This window comes from Petaurus breviceps, unplaced genomic scaffold, assembly GCF_028583685.1.
Source record: "Petaurus breviceps papuanus isolate PSGF00001 unplaced genomic scaffold, PetGlider_PUasm1.0 140, whole genome shotgun sequence".
Lineage (NCBI taxonomy): Eukaryota > Metazoa > Chordata > Mammalia > Diprotodontia > Petauridae > Petaurus > Petaurus breviceps.
The window spans coordinates 4318874-4340182 of NW_027185698.1; the positions used below are offsets into that span (position 1 = coordinate 4318874).

Here is a 21309-nt window from a genome sequence, read left to right on the forward strand (position 1 = left end):
ATTTAGTGAATTTTCTTTGCCACATCCCCAGAAACCTGTCAATGATGCAGTCAAAAGAAGTGCTCCCTAAACGTGCTATATTTGCCTGGCTTCTGATTGGGTATGCCTATGTGAGTATTACTTCTGTATAAGGTTTTACTGGTAAGAGGCCTGCTGCCTAAGGCCTTTTTCCTGACTGGGGTGCTGCAAACCAGGGACCTGAAATCTGGAAACTTGGTCGTTATAAAGGACTGATTAGTTATTGTTTTTCTCATATGGTTTGGGGAATTACAGTAATGTGTAAGTACTCTCTTGGGTTTCAAAACATCAGGGTGCTTTAAGAGTAGTGACTATAATTTATATAGAATGTTAAACTTTGAAAGTGGGCAGCTAGATTGTATGGATAGAGTGAAATACCTAGAGTCAGGAAGACCTGAATTCAAATGTGGCCTCAGATACTTACTAGCTCTGTGATCTTAGGTAAGTCACTTAACCTTGTTTGCCTCAGTTTCCTCACCTGTAAAACAAACTGGAGAAGGAAATGACAAACCACTCCAGTATTTTTACCAAGCAAACTCCAAATGGGGTCATGAACAGTTGGCTGAAATAACTGACCAAGGTTTCCAAAGTATTTTACGTGTGTATATGTATGTGTTTTTGTCTATGTATATATGTGTAATTTCAGTTTGATCCTAATGATAACATGATGCAAGTGCTATTATTTTCTCCGTTTTACAAAGGAATAAATGAAGTGTGACAAAGATTGAGTCACTTTCCCAAGACTTAAGTCTTCCTTAAAGTTCAGCATGCTATCATCTATCAAACCTCCTAGCTTCTACTGGTAAGGCAGCTAGGTGGTGCCATACTACATAGGGCACTATGTCTAAAGTCAGCAAGACTTGAATTCAAATCCAGCCTCAGACACTTAACAGCTGTGTTTCCCTGTGCAAGTCACTTAAATTTTGCTTGCTTCAATGTCTTCAGCTGTTGTAATAGCACCTACCTCCCAGGGTTGGTATGAGGATCGAGTGAGAAAGTGTTTGTAAAGCTCTTAGCACGGTGCCTGGAACATAGTATCCCCTTCCCCCGAGTAAGGGACACAGCATTGTTGTGGTGAACTAAAGCAGAATAAGTGTAGTTGGAATTGCAGTCCTACTGTCTCAGGATCAAGAATGACAGAGAGGTGGACGTGCTAGGCAAGGACCTTCCCATTGTTAGTTGGGCTTCTTCCCACCTAGGTTCTCTGTGTGAAGTAGTGAGCAGTGAAGACATGGGTTGAAGTATAGGGGCAGCTCCCAATGGGATAGTAGGACCAAGAAAGGAGGCTTACTGGCCCAGCCCTTGAGTAGAACTAACACAGGCAGTATACCAGTATACCTCCCAAAGAGCTGCGCCAATTCTAGGGTTCTGTAGGTGCTAGCACAGGACTCTTGGTGTGAGTGGATACTCCCATTTGCATAATGGCTATCTATAGTGGCCTGGTGATTTTTTGGAGTACTAGCACTGTTTTTTTTTAATAGCATTTACAAACATGTTTAATATCTTTGAATATAATTAACCTGGGCCGATAGGACTTGAATTAATTTAAAACAGATATATGATCTCTGATTATCTGTTTACCCACCTTGAGCTTGATTTATTCTAACTATATCATAAGCTAGAATGGAGAGCTGAATGGGACCTTTAAGATCATCTGGTTAAACACCTGTATTTTTAAAATGAAAAGACTGATGGAAGAGATTTGACCAAAATCCTAGATAATATTGGTGGAATCCAAACCTATAGCTTCTGCCTCCATTTTTACATTTATTTCATAGTATGATATCCATCCTGCCATTTTAGTTTTAAAATTATTTTCTTCAGTGAAAAAAGAAACACATACACACATACACATACACAATAGAAAGAGCATTGGTCCGAGATTTACGATAATTGGGTTTTAATCCCGTGTTTGCATTAATTAGTGATGAGACCTTGAACAATTGACTTTCCCTCAATTTCTTCACTTTTAAAGAGTTGAACTACTTCTCTAAGATGCAGTGCCACTCAGATGCTTTTGTAATTGCCATTTATCCCAGTTATATTCCCTGTTTTAAGTTTTAGGCTTCTTCTTTCATCTTTTCCTAGTTTTAGTCATGGTTTAAAAAAAAAAGAGCTTTTTTTTTCTCCATTGTCTTTAGCATTTTTGATATACCTTAACTTGTTTTGGGCTTTGGTCTTCATCATTACGTTCTCAAAGGTTCAAGTGTAAACCTTGTTTATTTGATTTTTGTGCATGTTCTTTTAAGTCCTGAACTCGCCGGATCACAACCTGCCTAACCACTTTGTTGTCTTTAGATGTTTTCCTCCCTTTTTCTAAGAAAATATGGTGACTGTTAAAAGGTGTTACTTGTACTTCTCTATGCATTTCTTTTTAATTAGAATTAAGTTTAGTGTGTCAATTCTATTTATTGTTTCCTTGACCTAAAAAATGAAATTTTGAGGAACGCAACTCAGTACTTAATGTGTGATCTGCTTTTGTCCAAATGAAACTTTAGTCATACATCTGCATTACTGAACTTGCTAATCACCATAGTATCTTTCCTTGTTACCAGTTTTACATTATATACTGGTAAAGTATAATCCATATCTTCATTCTGGCCAGGTGCTCTGTAGTACAGTACTTCCTTGCACTGATCCTGCCTATTTATTGAATGTTTTGGGAATGTGTTGATCCTAGGACACTAGATTTAGAACTAGAAGGAATTTCAAAGGTGATATAGCTTAATCTTATTTTACAGATGAGTAAATGACACTAACAGAAATTAAACTATTTGCCTAAGGTCTCATGGATAGTAAGCAAGAAAGCCAGTTTTCAGTCTCAAGTCTTCTGATTCTAAATCCAATGTTCTTATCCACTGTACTATGTTATTTATCTTACTGTATTCTCTTTTGTATTTAGGATTAAAATTGTTTTAGTCAGCAGTATTTACCCCCTAGGAAAAAGACCTAAAAGATGGGTGATAATGACTTATAAGAAAAAGTATCCAAAGCTGGAAACAAGGGACTGTGTCCACTAGCCCTTGGTTATTGGGCATGTATAAATTCCTGTTTTAAACTTTCAGAGGTTGTTGTGTTGTTACCAGGAGTTTAAGGAGAAAGGAAAAACCTCAGTGGCCTTCTCCATTTAGGGATCCTGGATGGTAGCAAGGAATTTAAGAAAGCCAAGGGAAGAAGTGGTTGTGAAAACCCCATGGAATGCCCAAGCAGCCTACATCCTATCCACATAATATCATGCAGTAAGGGTCCCCCACTCTTTAGGTTTGGGCCATGGAGCACCAAAAGAACCATAGAATCTTAGAGAATTAGAATTAATTCATCTAGTTTAGGGGTTCTTAACTTAGGGTCTGTAGACTTAAAAAACAAGAACAAAAACACTTATAACTGTTACAGTATGACTAATATATTTTATAACTATTTACAGAGTAGCAAAGCAGACAAAATGCTTCCTCTCAACTCACTGAAGTTTTACCTTGGTGTGAAAAAGAAAATGAAAACTCCAACAAGGTAAAATTAAAATTTGAAAATTTCATGAAAAAGAACAAACTGCTCTATTAAATGATTTTAAGATTGATTGAGATTACTGTTTTTGATATAACCAGTTCTTTAATATGTTATATTGATATGTAGAGCATTAAGTAGCATTATCAAAGTATAGTTTGCATTTGGGTTTATTCCCTTTTTGTTCCTTTTTACTAATCTTGCCTACTACAAAGCTATTTCCCTTTTTATTCATGTTGCATGTGTGTGTGTGTGTGTGTGTATACACACATTTCTAACTATATGTCTTTATGTCATTTGATACAGTTGGGGACTGACAGCATGTTCAGAAAAACACCACTGGTAAGTTATCATCAGAATTAAAGTTTAGATTTTTACATTTAAACTAATATGTAGTTCCAGAAATAATTGCTTTCAGTGCAGAGTAGTTTTCTTCTTTTTTTAGAAGGCAGGCAACGAACTCACAGAAATGTAGATTTTTAGCTTCCTCTGAATGAAGCTAAAAGTTTTCTTTGCAATTTCAGCTCAGTGATGGAAAAATAGGTTTGTGATTAGATTATTACCAAACCTCTTTTTATTGTTATTTATTTCCACTTGACCCAAGAGTATTGTGAATTAGGAATGAGTTGTTATGGAATGTATCTGATAACTGGCACCAACAAAGCATGGAGTTTTCCTTGAAAAAAAAAAAGGTGCATGTTTATTTAACGTACAGAATTAAAATATATATAGATAATTTGGAGGTAATTTTAACTTTAAGAGAAGCACACAAAATTAAATAAAATGGAGAGATTAGGAAAATGAATAAAGCCTAACAATGGAACATAACACAGATATGTAAAGAAGGTAAAGCATGAAATGGATAGAGTCAAACACAACTCATACATTTGCATTCACACATACACACAAAAGAAAGAAGTCAGAGGGTAGAACTTTGAGGCAATTTTGAGTTAGCAAGGAGATGCAGTGGCTAGAGTATTGGATCTGGAGTCAGGAAAACCCAAGTTCAAATGAAGCCTTAGTAAACAGGGTTATTATTTTTTTTAAAGCAACTGGGGTTAAGTAACTTGCTCAAGGTTACACAGCCAGTTATTTCTGGGTGTGGTGCTAAGTATCTGAGCCTGGATTTGATCCCCAGGTCATCCCAACACTGGAGCTGGTGCTCTTGCTGAGCCACCTGGCCCCCCTAAGCAATTGGGGTTAAGTAACTTGCTCAAGGTTACACAGCCAGATGTTTCTGGGTGGATGCTAAGTGTCTGAGCCTGGATTCGATCCCCAGGTCATCCTGACACTGGAGCTGTGCTACCTGGCCGCCCCAATAGAGTTATTCTTATCTGCCATGGAATCTTAAATTATTTTGATGGATGAGTGGAAGGTACCTTATTGTAAAAGAGTTCATACAGTAGAATATTTTTCTGCTGAGCTATCATGATCGTGATCATCATCATTCTTACTATTGTGATAATCAGCAAACAAGCACAATGGAATCCTTTACTTGCTACATTCTTTGAGCTAATTATGAAATGGTAAAGGTGGTCCTTTGTTATATATGTCTTAGTGAAAACCTATGTGTACCCTACTGATAACCTCATTGGGGATTCCTCTCATATGTATATAGATGATTCTCATAAATATTTTATATACACTAATTGGGAGAGTAGGTATATAGGTTAATCGTTATGAATGCTCTGTTGGTCACCCCTTTTGGTATTAACATCTGAGGTTTTTGCTTTGCCTTTAATATCTTTCTCACCTTCAGATACCTAGTATATTGGTCCCCCAAGGCTCTCACAGTAGTATCATCTTCAGTGAAGATCTTGTCTTCACATCCTTGGTTGAACCAAGTGCTACTAAATAGGTTTAGTGTCATTGCTCCCTTTTTAAGTGTATTTGGCAGTGGGAGATTAGGAACTACTCACGTTATTGGTCTACAAATTATTTTAGCCTAGAACTCTAAAAGGCCTTCCCCTAGTGTGTGTTCAATCCAAAATTTTGACCCAACAAGCATTTTATTAATCACTTAAGTGTATCAAACACTGCTAGATGCTTGAGAAGACAACAAAGTTTAAGTAAAATGACAGTACTGATCTCGTGGAGTTTATAGTCTAGTGAGAGAATAAGATGGAAGAATAACTATAATATGATTGCATAGTGAGTGCATTGAGAGGTGAAAATAAAATGCTAAATGCAATCCAGGAAGTTAGCTTATGACCACCAGAGGCTGCAAGGGTAGAGTAGAGATGAGCAGCAAACACTGTTTGAATTAGGTTTTAACATATGTATGTATACATACATGTAGATGTATTGTTTGTCCTTTATTTCTAAAGAAGACCAATGACAAACAACATGTAGATGTACACATAAGTATTTTAAAACCCATATACATACCTACACACATGTGTATATATGTATGCATATAGGTATATAGAAATAGAGGTGGATGTTTTAGGTACAGGAAATAGAGTGATCATAGGCGTGAAGATGTCATGAGTATCTTGAAGAAAGTTGGAATTGTATTCTGAAGGGAAAAGGGAGCCACTGACATAACCAGATAAAGAAAAGTTAGTCTTTCAATAGGTAGAACTGAAGAATACATTTGGGTGTGGAGAGAGTGTGAATGCAGGAAAATCAATTTAGAGACTATTTACTGTTTTCTAGGCATGTGATAATGAGGGCCTTTGGTGACAGTGAAAATAGAAAGGAAGGGGACAAATCAACGGGATGTTGTAGAAATAGAACCGTCAGAACTTGGTGACTGACTAGATCTGAAGGAAAGACGAGGAGAAATTCAAAGATAATGAAACATGGGAGACTGGGCAATGGCTGGTGGTACAGACTGAAATCATGATGTCACTGATCTTTGTGCTTGCTATTTTTGATGGGACTACCAGCAGCTATAAGGCTGCCCCAGATGAATTCATAACCTTTAAAAATTGTCACATCTGCTCTAGCTGGGACAAATCTGTAGCTAAGAATATACATGTGGCTGATTTTTCATATTCCTCCTCAGTAATATAGATGAGGATTTTTCAGTATTTTCACTTTGTAATTATGTATGTTTTACTGCTTAAGATACCCATGCTTGAATGGGTACAAACATATTTTATTATCCTTTGGCTCAGAGTGTCTCAAAGGTTTTGTTCAACTTCATGTCATTTTCACACATTCGAATGCATTCTCTGTCTGCCTTATATTGGAATCGTTAACAAAATGTCTTCTCTTAGCCTGCCTTCTAAGGCAAAGCAAGTTTCATTTTCACTAAGTCTTTGAAGTCATAAACTTTTTAAATGATATACATTTAACAGAAACCTGAAATAGCCCCTACTTCAATATTCAACTTCTGATTACATTAAATCATAAATCAGGAGAATCTCAAGGAGGTTTTTGAATGTGAACGCAGTAATCACCCATATTGTAGGTGACTATTATAAGTACACGGTTTGTTCATGAATTATGCATTTTAATGCTCCTATTTTTTCAGGTATATGTGTTGCGATGGTCCACAAACACAGATGGAATGGCTGACCAGTGTTTTTCTTGCCCAGGTATGATATCACATCTATTTAGTATATTTTTATAGAATTGATATTTTTTATTTTTCAAAACTGAGAAAAAAACGATTTTCAAAAAAGGTTTTGTGAGATAGCTTGGATTAAAGCTGACTTCAATGTATGGGTTTTTATTTTTCACTTTCACTCTTTATTAAAACATATGAAATCATAGAGTGCCTGGATGCAAATAAATGTGCATAACAATGAGAACCTCCCTCAAGAAGAATGAAAGGAGTATCTTTATCTTAGAACATCCGTCTAGGGGATTCCTCTGTTTACTTTTAACTTTTACATCATTTAATGTTTCAGGTAAATTGTTAGTAGAAATATTAAGTGTATTAATACAACAAAAGTTGTCGAAATTGCCTTTTTGTTAATGGTCAGAGCAGTGCCAACTCTTGTTTGGAACTTGACTCTGGCAAACTAACCAGAAAAAAAAAAGAGAAATAGAGGTAAGATTCCAATGGCACTTGGCTGGATGCTGAAGTTTTTAATACCAGCAGAAGGTCACAGAGGGAGCACCATGCCATCTTTATTCCCTGAATGCCCCAGGATGCTGTAAGGGTGAGAAAAGGAGAAGGGTAGGCGGTCCTAAAGTTTTGAAGACACAACAACCTCAGATATTGAAAGAGATTTTTGAAATCCATGAGCCAGACTGGAAGTGCCTTCCTCTCCAAAGAGCTCATGGAAGGATTAGGAATTGCCAAAGGCCTGGAGGCTTAGAAAACTCTTGGAATGTTCCAAATGACTTCAAGGGCAATTAAATAGTCTTAAACTTAAGGGAAGAATTTGGGGTCAGGAGGGAACCAGATTAAGAAATATTTTCCTCAAGCTAGAACCTAATGCCCAGAAAAGAAGATCAGAAGGAATTTCTAGAATGACTTAAGAATCCTAGCTACCTTGCCAGCCAAAATATACTTTAGGCTTGAAACCTGAGTGCTTAGAATGGTAATAAGATTAAAGAGCTGACTCCAGGGACAGGAATGGAAAGGAATTAGTAAATTGGAGAACCAACAAAGATTAAGGTCTAGTTCCATTTATATTCTCCTTAAAGGTCAATTTTTGCCTACTTTTAGAACATTTTAATTTTTACATTCCCTTTTTTTCTTCATTACCTAACACCCCATTATGTTTCCATGTAGTTGCTAGCAATAAAATGTGGAAAATTTAGGAAACAGTGCTGTTTCTGTATAGCAAGGGAAGGAAGAAATTGGAAAGTAGCATTCATTTCCACAGAAGACCTGAGAGATTGAGCTCATGACAAAAGGAGTATTGGTAGTGAATACAGGGGGACCAGATAAGCAGCCGTGATTTCAGAGATAGAAGAAAATGAGGCATTGGCATCATTATCCTGGGCCTGAAAATGATCTATAGGATGTAGGAACATACGAGATATGGGTATTCTGAGTCAAAAAAGTCCCAAACATTCACCAAGCTTGGATTATGTCAGTCACCTTTTGTGTGCAAATGGACAGGCAGAGGGCATCCTTTACAGAAACAGGACTTCAGTGAAAGTCCCATAAGAGAGTCTTGGCCTTCAAATAAGAAGAGACCATATTCTTCTGGTCATGGGATGTAGGTGGCTTCCAGAGAAAGGTAGCTTTCTCTATCAAGGTCCAATAACTGCTAATAAAATTAGTATTGTAAAGAAACCCAAATTCAATAAAGAATAGAATGAGAATTAACAGGCTAATTAATATGTCAGGAAAGCCATGCAAGTAAGAAGTGAGTCAGGGTAGGAATTCTGTTGACCCAAGGCCAACAAGACCTTAAAAGCCTGATGAGTGATTTTGTTTTTTAGATAAGACTGGGAAATGTTTTTTTCATGCAATGCAGCAGAGGCCATGGAGAATGAAACCAAAGGCCTCCATAGAGAATAAAAGCAACATAACTTGCCACCAGAAGAGACATGTTATGGAAGACAATATCCATAAATAAGAAAGGGAAAACTAGAGAATCTCGAAACATGTAATGTGTGGCGTTCCAAATCCACCAAGTCAGAAACTAGTGTCAGCTCTCCTAGAGATTTCTTTGGTGCTAGATCAGAGATGAAATTAGCCTTTCTAACACCTGGAGTGACTGAGCAGTATGAAAAGTGCCCTCAGATCAGCTTCTTCAGACCAATGCAGTTGAGAAGGGAGTTGTAAAGGGAGACCCAGGAGCTTAGAACCTAAGGACCCACAGGTCCTTGAGGTAGAGGAAGGGAGGGAGGAATCAGAGATTGTAAAACACCAAACTCTATACAGAGAAGCTAGAAGGTTTTGTCACCATATCTGGATAGATCACTGTAGGCTAAGGAGAAGGTCATCTGAGGCAGGAGAAAAGGGGGGAGGAGGAGGCAACACATGTTAACTCCCTAGTTTAATTATTCTTAATAAGTTTACTTTTTACCTTCCAAAGAAATACAAGTGTTACCAGAACCCTCTAAATTTAAAAACCAGGAGCAAAGTCCCAGTTGGCCTTCCCTAGTTGTGTCTGTGTCCTGGGTTCTTGGAATCCCTACTTTGACCCAAGACTTGGAAGTTTTTCTCTTTGACCCATTTGGTTTGCCATAAACAAGTTCACTAGTCAGCCATTTAGCATTCTCCCTGTCCTGTATATAGTGAGGAGAGAGAAAGAAAGAAGGTACATTGTAAGCATCAATAAATAGCATATTGTCTCCAACTGTGCTTCAGTTAAATTAAGTCAGCAAATATTTATTTATACAGTCAATAACCATTTATTAAATACCTACTCTGTACCAGGCACTATGCTAAATGTTGGGGGTACTTGTACAGTTTTCTACCTTAAGTCTTGTGCTGGGTACTGGAGATATAAGAAAATAGAAATGAAATGGTTCTTGTTCTTAAGAATATCTCATGGATACAAGTAACTCTAATACAAGTAGAGTAAAGAAGACAAAGAAAAAGTACAAGCCCTCTAATAATGATTGAGGATGGAAAGGCTCTGTCAGCAAAGACTTCCCAGAAGAAGTGATGCCTGAGCTAAGTCTCAAAAAAAACCCAAAAGGATTCTGAAAAGTAGAGATGAGGAGGGAACCTAACAGAGGCTTGGGGGAAATTCAAGAAGCAAGGAAATGTTAGGTTATAGGTAGTCTTAATTTTTTTTCAGTCAATCCGTAAGTAGCTAATAAGTAGGTGCTATGAACTGGGCATTGTGTTAAGTGCTAGGGATACAAAGAATGGCAAAAACAGTCCATTGAACTCATGATGGTAAATGCCATTCACATCCAGAGAAAGAACTATAGAGTCAGAATGCAGAGTGAAGCAGACTCTTTTGTTTTCTTTTGTTTTGTTTTTTTCTTTCTCATGGTCTCTCCCATTTATTATAATTCTTCTATGCAACATGACTAATATGAAAATGTGTTTAATAGGAATGTATGTGTAGAGCCTATATCAGATTGCAAGCCATATTGGGGAGGGAGGGGAAGAAAATTTAAAACTTAAGGAAGTGAAGTTGAAAACTAAAAATTAATTCATTCATTCATTTTTAAAAATCAAAATAAAAAAACAACTCCCTGCCCTTAAGGAATTCATGTTCTAATAGGGGAAACAACAAGAAAAGAACTATGTAGAAATAAAATGAATACATAAGATAAATTAGAGATAGGAGATAGAAGGCATTATAAGGAGTATCAAGAAAGGCTTCTTGTAGAAAGTGAGATTTTTAGATTTTAGTTGTTACTTGAAGGAAGTCAGGAAAGCCAGGAGGTAGAGATGGAGGGAGAGAATTCCAGGCGTAAGGGGTAGCCAGTGAGATGGCCCTGAGTTGGAAGATAGAGCGTGTTGCACAAGAACAGCAAGGAGATTTGCCCCTGGAATTCAGAGTACATCAGGAGAGAAGTGGGAAGGGAATATGGTGTAAGGCTTTGATTGCCCAGGAGAGAATTTTATATTTGGCACCGGCGAGGAAAAGGAAGCCACTGGAGTTTACTGAATGAGGATCAGGAGGTACCTTCATCAGCCTGCACTGTAGGAAGATCATTTTGATATCTGAATGGAAGATGGATTTAAGTGATAGACTTAATTCAGAGAAACCAGCCAGCAAGCTTTTGATACAGTAGTTCAGCAAAGTGATTAGGTCTTGCATCAGGGTGATGGTAGAGTCATAAGAGAAAAGGGAGCATACAAAGAGAAGCCGTAAAAATCAATAGGATTTGGAAACATAAATTTGGGAAGTAAGAGAAATTGGAGAATTGTGGATAATGCCTCAGTTGCCTAAAATGTAGAAGAGGAGAATCAAGTAGACTAGTATGAAATAAAGCTGGGGAAGTAGTCTGAAAAGACCCTAAATTCCATGCTAACTAATTAGTGTTTTATCTTAGAGGATGAGACAGTGTAAGTGACAACCCAAAGTTACACGCCTGGGAAGTTCTATGTTGCTCCATCATTCAGTCATGCCCAACTCTTCATGACCCCACTGACCATAACATGCCAATGCTGCCCATGGGGTTTTCTTGGCAGAGATACTGGAGTAGTTTGCCATTTGCTTCTCCAGTGGATTAAGGCAAATGGGGTTGGAACAAGTTGAAACCTGGGTTCAAATCCTGCCTCCAAACGCTTCCATCATGGGGAAAATTGAACTTGTTTTTTATCATCTGATAAATGAGAACAGTACCTTTTATAGTTCCACCACAGGATGATATTGTATAGTATATGTAAAATTCTTTGCAAACCTTAAAGTGTTGTTTAAATATCACCTGCTATTATTATTATCAACAACAATAATAATAAATGAGCAAAGTCATCCAAGGTAGGTTTAATTGATCCTACTTTCAGACTTACTGAGGTCAAAAGCTCATCCCAGAACCTGCCTCTAGGTATAGTGATCTTCAGTGCCCAATGGAACCTCTTTCCCAGTCTTAACTTCAGTGAGTGTCTGTTCTCCTTCCCCCAGTTTCCTTTCAACTTTACAGACACCATCTAGTTCCTAACCTCTTCAATGAAGAAAGCAGCTCATTTAACTCACCCCATAAATGCTTTGTTTGGGCTTCAGTTCATCATGCACAGACCTTACAGTTACCTCCTTGAAACTTGTCTTAGAGATCTCTGTGACTGTCCTTGCACATGACTCATTTTTCATTTATTTAGACTTGCCTGAAGCATATGATTTAGTTGGTAGTTAAGTTGTTAAGGTTAGTTCTATCATTTGATGACTATATGATTCCAGTAGTTATTGTAAGCTAACGTTTGAACCTATTCTTTATGTGTTCTATTTTTAAAGATACTTATTTTGTATATACCAAATTGTTGGATTTTGTTTTCTTATTCATTCTGTTGCTCTTTCATTTTGTTGCATTGTTTCATACACTGATATTTAAACTATGCTTGTTTGGCCTGATTTTTTTCTCCTCTTCTTTTTTATTGTTATTTTCTTTCTCCTTTAAGTCAGGATTTTGTCTCTGTAATTAGTTTTGCTAATATTATTTTGATGCTGTTCTATTCCTAGAGTTCTCTCCTGCAATTCCTGATTACCTTTCTTATGTAAAGTTCCTTGAACTTACTTAAATTACTAATTTTTCTTTCTTTTTGTTATATTTCTACTTATTTTTGCACCATCTCTCCCCTCCCATCTTAAGTTTGTGGTTCAAAAACCACACCTCTCTTCCCTTCCAGTTTCTTCACTTTAAGTATTTTTTTTTTTTGCAGTACCCTTTTTCAAGAAGTTTTTCTTTATTTTTTCTTCTCCTTATTTATTTTCATTTCTAGTATATTCAGATTTCTGTTCTACAGTTTGCTGGCAATGCTGTTACTTTCTTCTTCTTTATTCTCTCTCTTGTGTCTTTAATGAGGATAGTTTCAGAAGTGCCAAACTTGAATTGCCCTTTGTATCTTATTTCTATCTTGTTGCATTTATAGATTTTCCTTGATCCTCCTTTTTCTTATGCTATGCTTCACTCCTAGACATATCAATTGATGAAAGAAACTATTTAATTAAAGCAGTTTTGAAGAATGGAAGTCATTGTATCCCTAGTTGTGTTACCTGGTCCTATCCAGTACTATACCATAATCACTCACTGCTAAGGCTAGCTTATCTTTCTGGTTCTATATCGCTGAACCCCACCCATTGCTTTTCCTCTAAACCTATACCACCACCCTGATTACTGGTTATCTACTGTTTGGAACTAATATATTTTTCTGTGGGTTGGATGCAGTCCTGGGGTAAAATCTTTTCTTCTTTCCCCTAAAGAAAGTGGTCTCATAACGTGCAGAATTCTCACATAAGAAATTTTTTATGAACCATTCATAAGTTTCTTGTCATTACTTCTTGCTTTCTGGGTAGTCTACAGAATTCTTTTTGGGTAGAAAGTTTTGGTTCATTTTTCTTCCCAGTAAAATTCTTCATAGTTATTGAAGATAAGTGTTTTGAACTCTTTAAGATAGCTACTAGATGGTTCCATGGATAGAGTCTTGGGCCTGGAGTCAGGAAGACTTGAATTTAAATCAAACCTCAGTCATTAAGAGGGCAGTGCTTGGTAAATTACCTGATTTTTCTCAACCTCAGTTTCTGTATCTCTAAAATGGAGATAATAACACTTATGTTACAGGGTTGTTATGAGGATCAGATGAGATACAATGGAAGACTCTTTGCAAATCGTAGAGCTGCTATAAAAATTTATGCTATTTTCTTACTAGAAACCCCTATATTGGTTTATCTGCCGAGTTTGATTTTCATTCAGATTTTCTATGTTATCTATTTCCTCTTTCAGCCTTTCTCTTCTATTTCCTATAATGTTTCTCTGGTTTTCATTCTCAACCTTTGATTCCTCTTCCTTCAAATACTATAGAAACCCTTGAGTTTGGGAATCTTCAGCCTCTATTTTATTAAGGAGATGTGGAGAGCCCCCAGCTATGCCTGTGACTAGAGTAAAAACTGCATATTCATTCATTCCTTGGTTCCCTTAAGCATAAAAGCTCTTTGCTTCTTATAGCTGAATAGAATTGATATCTCCCAACTTTTATAGGATGAGGCTGGGTTCAAGCTGAGTCTTTGCAATAGAAGGATTAGGTAGGAATCTCTAGAGCCATACCCCAAAGCTCAAGCCTAGGAAATTGCTTTCACTTACTGTGCCTGGGATGCAGAGCCTGGGGTATGGAGAATGCTGAGTTGGAGGTCTGTTTATTAAATTTTCTGATATTATTTATTTTTTTTCTTTTAACCTTGAAAGAGGTTTCTGGCTTCTCTTTTGGACTCAACTTTTGGCATTCCATATTTGGCACATAATTCCTTTTTCTTGAGGAAAACAACTATACCACCATCTTGCCAGTCAAATAACCCTTCTATGAAATGCCTGGGGTTGTTCTTAATGGTAGTGTTCTTACAGCCTTGGTGGTAGCTACTGTCTTTACATATAGGCTGTGTATTCCAGCTTCCTTTGATTCCCAGAAGCAGATTCATTGTCTTTTTCTGCTTTAAAGCACACTTTTTCTTCCACTGAGTATGCCTCCCATTCTTTTCTCATTTATACAGGAGAAAATGCTGACATATATTGGGCCCAAAGAATGATCAAGACTTTCTTAGGGTTTTCTCAGTTTCCCAGATTCTCTGATAATTCTAGGCAAATTTTCTAGAATCCTACCATTATGATTTTTTAATACAAACAAAGGTTAAGCATGTAAGAAAGCTGATTATTCCTACCTAGGGAAGAGACCTATTCTCTTATTATCTCTTATTTAGTAGTATAAATACTGATTGACTACATAATTAGATCATTGTGATTCCCCCCTCTATTTTATAAGTTTCTGAAAGGTTAAGTGGAATATTGCTTTTTCCTTCAACTTTTTAAGTGTCTTTAAATTTTAAAATTCTACAGTTGGTTTTAAGAGGCATATGAGATATATACATATATATCTCAAAGTGTTTGGAAAGCACTTACCAGCAAAATTCAAGGTAGTCACTTTTTTAAAAATTTATTTTATTCTGACTTGAAAAAATAAAACAAGCATTTCTATAACATAGTAGAATAGAAAAAAAATGATTGAACATGAAACTGCAAATAATTTACGCATAACTTGCTATTCCTTATAAATATATAATAAAGTTATCTTGCAACTTTCTTTTTTTCTTACTCACTTCCTCCCACCTTAGAGATATCTACCATTAGTCATTTTCAACATTTATTTTTAATTTAGGAAGACAGAGAAATATAGATTCTTTTTCATAATTTCCTACTTTACAGTTCCAATAGAACAATAGTTTAAAGAAGCTTCAAAATGTAGGTGCTTGGATGTTTATACCCTTTTCTTGAAGGGTATATTTAAATGATAGTACTTCTACTCCTTTAGACATTGCTTTTTCCCTATTCATGACACAACCTCTTCTTTAGGAGAGGAATTAAAGACCCTCATCAGTAGAAATGGGTTCTTCCCTGATCCTCTCTGACTACATAATTGCATTCCTAGTCACACAGTCCATGAGATGAGTGAAATTAATTGGCAACAATTCAGGTGTCATTCTTTATTAGTGGTGATGTAATCTGCTACTCTTAGAGGACTTCAGAATCATGTCAGGTCATTCCCTCCCAGCTCTGGATTTCACTTATTTTGAAAACCACTTTCTTTGATTCATTTAATTTATTACCTTTCCTGGTAGCTAATAAACATTGCTAGTCTTAACATTATTCTGTAACTAGCTGAAATGAGATTTATACAGGAAAGACTAGAGACTAGCCTTTTTGAAGTTTCTTTTAGTCTAGTTATTGACCTTTCATTTCCCAATGAAGGTCTTCCCCCATATTTAAAAAAGAAATATGAATTATATTTCTACCATCTAAGTCTAAAACAAGTTCTAGTGTAGTAGTCTTACCTACCTGTTAACTGTTATGAAAAATGATAATATTCAGAGAATTTGTCTTAAAATTACCTTTAAAAGTCCATATATATATATATATATATATATATATATATATATATATATATATATATATGCAATTTCTTTTACTTATGGACCTTTGATTTCACTGGTCAAAAGCCCACAGAATCATGGAATTTGAGATTTGGAAGGTACCTCACTGATCTAATCCAACCCAATTACAAAATTAATCCTCACTGTAGCATATGCATCTTGATGAGGAAATTCTCACACCAGTTCAGATCAGCAACTCTTCTGCAAGGTTATCTTTGAGAGTTACTCGGGGCATAACTGATTTGCCCAGCCTCTCTTCTTTAAAGGTTTAGGTCAAGTATCACCTACTCCATGAAGCTTTTCTTGATCTACCCTCAACCACTGTTGGCCTCTCTCCCAGACTATCTTATATTTAACTATTTGGTGTTTATTCTAGTCATATTCATTCTGTATTTAGTTAGATATGTACTTTATGTCTATTCCATTAGGATTTCTTTTGGCAAGTAGGCATGATTTTATTTTTTGTACTTGTTTCCCTAATTTGGTATCTGATTACATAGTAGATGTTAAATAAATACTATTAATTGGTTAAGTGTGACAGAATTGGGACTTGTACTAGGTCTTCCTAACACCAAGGCAAACTCTTAGTACTACTATTTACTATGTTTTAGTTCTTCCTCTGAGTTCAGTCCATTGAGACACATCCACCAAGTCTTCTCAGTGTTTGTTTTTCCTGGAAATGAATTAAGTACTTTTAAAAGACATTGACTCTTATGGGTTCTTAAGTTATCTTTTAGAACTTCTAGTATACAGTAGTGCCCCCAAAGTGTCATTATTACTCTATAGAGTTCCCAGTGGAAGCCTTCCATGTTAGGAGTGTCTAGCCATAGAAATAATATCTCACTTTAAAACATTCCTCAAATAGGCATATTGTAGGTTTTTTAAAGTTAAATATTTAAAGAAAATGAGGGGAAAGAATACATATTCAGTCTAGGAAGAAGAAGTTGAATGTTTGTGCTTGTAACAGACTATAGATACCCTGGGACACATTATGCAAACATTAAGTTTAATCAAGATCTTCACAGATTTTGAGATTTTTTTCTCAACTTTTCTTAAAATAAGCACCATGTTCATTGTTTATAAAGAGTAATGTTGCCTTTTCTTAATAATCAGTGTAAATAAGGAATAAATATTTAGACATTTAGTTATTACATAACCTTTTCAAAAGAACATATTTGCACACTTAAAATATATTTTATTGGTTGCCATTGTTAATTTCTTATTCTATTTTTTTGTTCCAAAAATTTAGATTCTTTCATAAAGGAAAAGGGTTATTTAAATACTTATTGTTACTTGCATATTCTGTCATAATATGTTAAGAGTTTTTGTTTGTCTTAATCCAATGTGACATTTTAAATGTTGTAAAATGATTTATTTTAGTGCATTGTTCAGTGTGGAGTCAGTAAATTTATGGAAATGTGTACTAGATTTTCACAGGGATTTTTAGTAAAATTTTCTAATTAGAAGATAATGTTTACACAAAATGCAATTAAGTATTAAAAATGTTGAATGGTTATAAGTAAAGGACGTGAAAATCTGATATTCGTTTAGGATATTTAAGGTAAAAATTCTTTCCTCTCAAAACTTTTTATTTGGCCTAGTTGAATAAAAATAAATTTCCATCAATACTGGGACATAGAAATCTAAGACAGATATGTTCCTTTTCCTACACAGAATTTTTTTCTATTCCCCAAAGATTTTTTTAGCTTTGATAAATAGTATAGAGGGCCCATGTTTGCAACTTAGAAATTGAACAGAGACCTTAAAGCTCAGTTCACTTAACAGTCTGAGATCCTCCAGCAACAGGGCTGTGGCATCAACCTAAAAATTACAAATAGCATTCTTACAAAAAGTAGATCATCTAATGTGGAGATAAGGGAGAGAGTTGAGTCAGTTGATTTGTGTACGTATAACATAGTATTATAATACAAGCCCATGCCAACAGCCAGAAATTGTGTCTCCACAGCATGATAATGATATATGGCCACCAGCTGGAAAAGAACGTAAGCGATCTATAACCAAAAATCCCAAAGTTGGCGGTTTGCCTTTAATTCCCATCCAGCATGAGAAAATTACTAACCAAGCCAGAAGAAATATAGAGGTAGGTTGGGAGTTTAATATGTTTTTTATTGAATTAGGACATAAATTTCTTGTGCAGTGTATAATTTACAATGGTAATTAGCTCATTGACATAAATATTAAATATAAATGTTTTAAATGTTGCACTGTGAAAAGAATAGTCAGGAAATATTTGCATTCATCTTGATCTAGAATCATAGGATTTTACTATTCCTGAAAGGGAGCTGTAGAGATTTTCTCTTCCATACTTCTCTTCATAGATTAAATAGCCTGAGGTTCCTAAAGGTCAAGTGACTTGTCCAAGGTTGCATAGCAAACTTGAACAGAGGTTTCCACCTCTGGGCAGAGCTAAGGACTTTAAACATGAGGTACTTTCTGATACATCACAGAACCCATTCCTTATCTGTAACTTTAACATTTGGCAAAGAACCTGGTTAATAATTTAGTGAATACTACCATTTCGAATTTTTTTTTTATTTCTTGAGATAATTAGGTTTTGTTTTAATAATATCATTGACCACATACCCTGTATCACGCTATTCTTTATCTCTGAAGTAGCTAGGTGATCTCAAATACGTCTTCAGGAATTGTTGCTAAAATATCACAACCAGAAATTAGGTTTAGAAATTGTCTCCCTTGTAAAGAAATCAGTCTGAAGCTGTGGTAACACTTTTACACTTTACAGTGACCTACTCAAGTTTCAGTGCTTTGGGAACTAATGGTATTTCTCAGCTAAGTTAGTGGCCTGAAAGATGGCCCCTGGGTATCAACAAAGAAGCACTGGTATCTTTCATGAAGGCATTTTTTTTTCTCCTTTCCAACTGAAGAATAAAACATGGATCAAATCGTTGTTATGTAGGATTTAGTTACAGTGTAGAAGTTCACAGACTGCTGAAGTTTCTAAACCTCGTGAGCCTCGTACATGCATGAATATCTTAATTGAGATAAACATATGCTCCCATAAATTTTATAGAAGATCCTCCTGAGATTTCCAAGCCTCTCCTTTAGATCTTTTAACATTCTGTGGGAACTAGTATAACAATTGAGATGTATAACTATTAGACCCCTTTCTCTCCATGACAAGTCTGTTAATTTTTATGTTTGAAAATGTAGAGGATTATGTCTTTTATGTCACTTCTTACATCAAGACATCAATATTAGGGATGGCTAGGTGGCACAGTGAATAAAGCACCAACCCTGGAGTCAGGAGGACCTGAGTTCAAATCTGTCCTCAGACACTTAACACTTACTAGCCGTGTGACCTTGGGCAAGTCACTTAACCCCAATTGCCCTGCCTTCCCCCCTCCAAAAAGAAAAAAAGACATCAGTACTAGTGTGTGTGTATGTCTTACATTGCTCTCCATTGTCCTTTTGATTACCAACAATTCTCAGATTGTTTTTTCATGATTTATAACCATATAAACATCACCTTAAGTATATATGTATATGTATATATATATATATATATATTTTTTTTTTAATTTGGTTTTTGTATTAGAGAGAGTTTGGGACCATTGAAAGCACTACACAGTTTCCTAAAAGCATTTTAGCCCACACGATTCCTCTTACTCAAATCTGAGCTCAATTTGTTGTCAATCTTTGGAGCTTTTCCGAGAGTGTGTGTGTGTGTGTGTGTGTGTTTGTACATATACACATGTTAACAAACTCAGTGGACTTCCCAACCAATTGTATGCCATAGTCTGTGTAATAAGCATTCTTCATCCAGTTGTTTTTTTCTGTGTAGATTATTGCACCAATGTCTTTTTTTTTTTAAGCAATCGGGGTTAGGTAACTTGCTCAAGGTTACACGGCCAGTTATTTCTGGGTGTGGTGCTGAGTGTCTGAGCCCGGGATTTGATCTCCAGGTCATCCCAAAACTGGAGCTGGTGTTCTTACTCGCTGAGCCACCTGGCCGCCCCTAAGCAATTGGGGTTAAGTAACTTGCTCAAGTTTACACAGCCAGGTGTTTCTGGGTGGGTGCTAAGTGTCTGAGCCCGGGATTAGATCTCCAGATCATCCTGACACTGGAGCCGGTGCTCTTACTTGCTGTGCCTGGCCGCCCCAGCCAATGTCTTTTGAATCATTCCATATCTGTTGAATTTATATAGAACTCTGGAGTTTGATGAACACTTCATTCGCTATAGAGAATCTTCATTGATAATATGCAAGACCTTCCCTACAGATATTTTTGGTGAACATAATTCCCTCTTTTATGTAGTTCAAACAACAAACACCTAGAAGAGGGAAATGTTGTATTCTTTGTACCATATTGTCCATTATGTGATTCAGAATATATAGTATAATATACTGTGGAAAATCATTTGCAAAAGCCTTTTAGACCTTTCCCAAGTTTTCATCAGAATTGTTCCCAATTTTTCATTAACTGGCCCATAATATTTTGTAAATAAGTTTATGTTAAATATCAGTGCTACTCTTTGTTGCTATATTTCTTCATTCTACTTGTCTAAGACTAATTTGTTGACTAATGTGTTTTCTGAGCTCTTTAGTCCTCTCCTTGGTTCAGATTGCTGTGTATTGATTGAAATTTGGTAGGAAAATTAATTATGACAGTAAGAATTAATGCCTTCCTTTATCTACTTCCCGCTTTTTCAGTGTCAGGAATAAATAATACAGGTTAGAGCATTTGTAAATTCATGGTGTTTACTCTCTGTCTTTTCATATTCCTCTACTTTGGGATTATATTTGACCCTTGCTCTAACTAGTCATTGCATATAGACAGCTGATTGAGAAATCACTTTGATAGCTCTTTGTTTCCTTTCTGTTAAAGTTTTTTTTTTTTTTTCTGATATGGACAGGGGTGGGTGGTGCTTGTTGCACAACACACCTTTTGACCAGCTTCTTGAAAACAGTATTCACAACATGAAATCTTCTGAGTAGTTTAATTCATATGAGTAATGATTGTCAGGGGCACAGCAGTTTGAGGTGACCAAGGCTTTCTTGTTGCCATGGAACACATTATGAAACCACCTCTGCCAACTATTTTTCCCTGCTCCTACCTTTCCGAGAAGAACCTATGAGTCAGCCTTCTATTTAACTGAAACTTCCTCATTATCTTTTGATTTCATTTATAATAATCATGTCATTGTCAAGTGGTTTCATTCCTCTAGTATTATGTCTGCTTATCATTCATCAAAATTGATCTCACGTTTATAGATAATCTAAACATCTTGTGATATTTAGCACTATTTGCCCACATTTATGCTATTTTGTCACCACCCTAAATGAACAGACAGAA

At 35.9% G+C, this 21309-nt stretch overlaps 1 protein-coding gene across 4 annotated transcripts in view; it reads left to right on the forward strand.

Moving 5' to 3' along the window:
• The window catches only part of ARAP2 (ArfGAP with RhoGAP domain, ankyrin repeat and PH domain 2), a 251214-nt gene that overhangs the window by 225069 nt on the left and 4836 nt on the right, over nucleotides 1-21309 (forward strand). For 3 of the 4 annotated variants that reach the window (XM_069068703.1, XM_069068731.1, XM_069068721.1), the window contains 4 exons: nucleotides 3443-3525; nucleotides 3826-3861; nucleotides 7001-7064; nucleotides 17941-18075. In XM_069068703.1, the coding sequence (XP_068924804.1) occupies nucleotides 3443-3525; nucleotides 3826-3861; nucleotides 7001-7064; nucleotides 17941-18075 (318 nt within the window). The remainder of the gene's footprint in view (nucleotides 1-3442; nucleotides 3526-3825; nucleotides 3862-7000; nucleotides 7065-17940; nucleotides 18076-21309) is intronic. The other variant, XM_069068712.1, reaches the window with a different exon arrangement.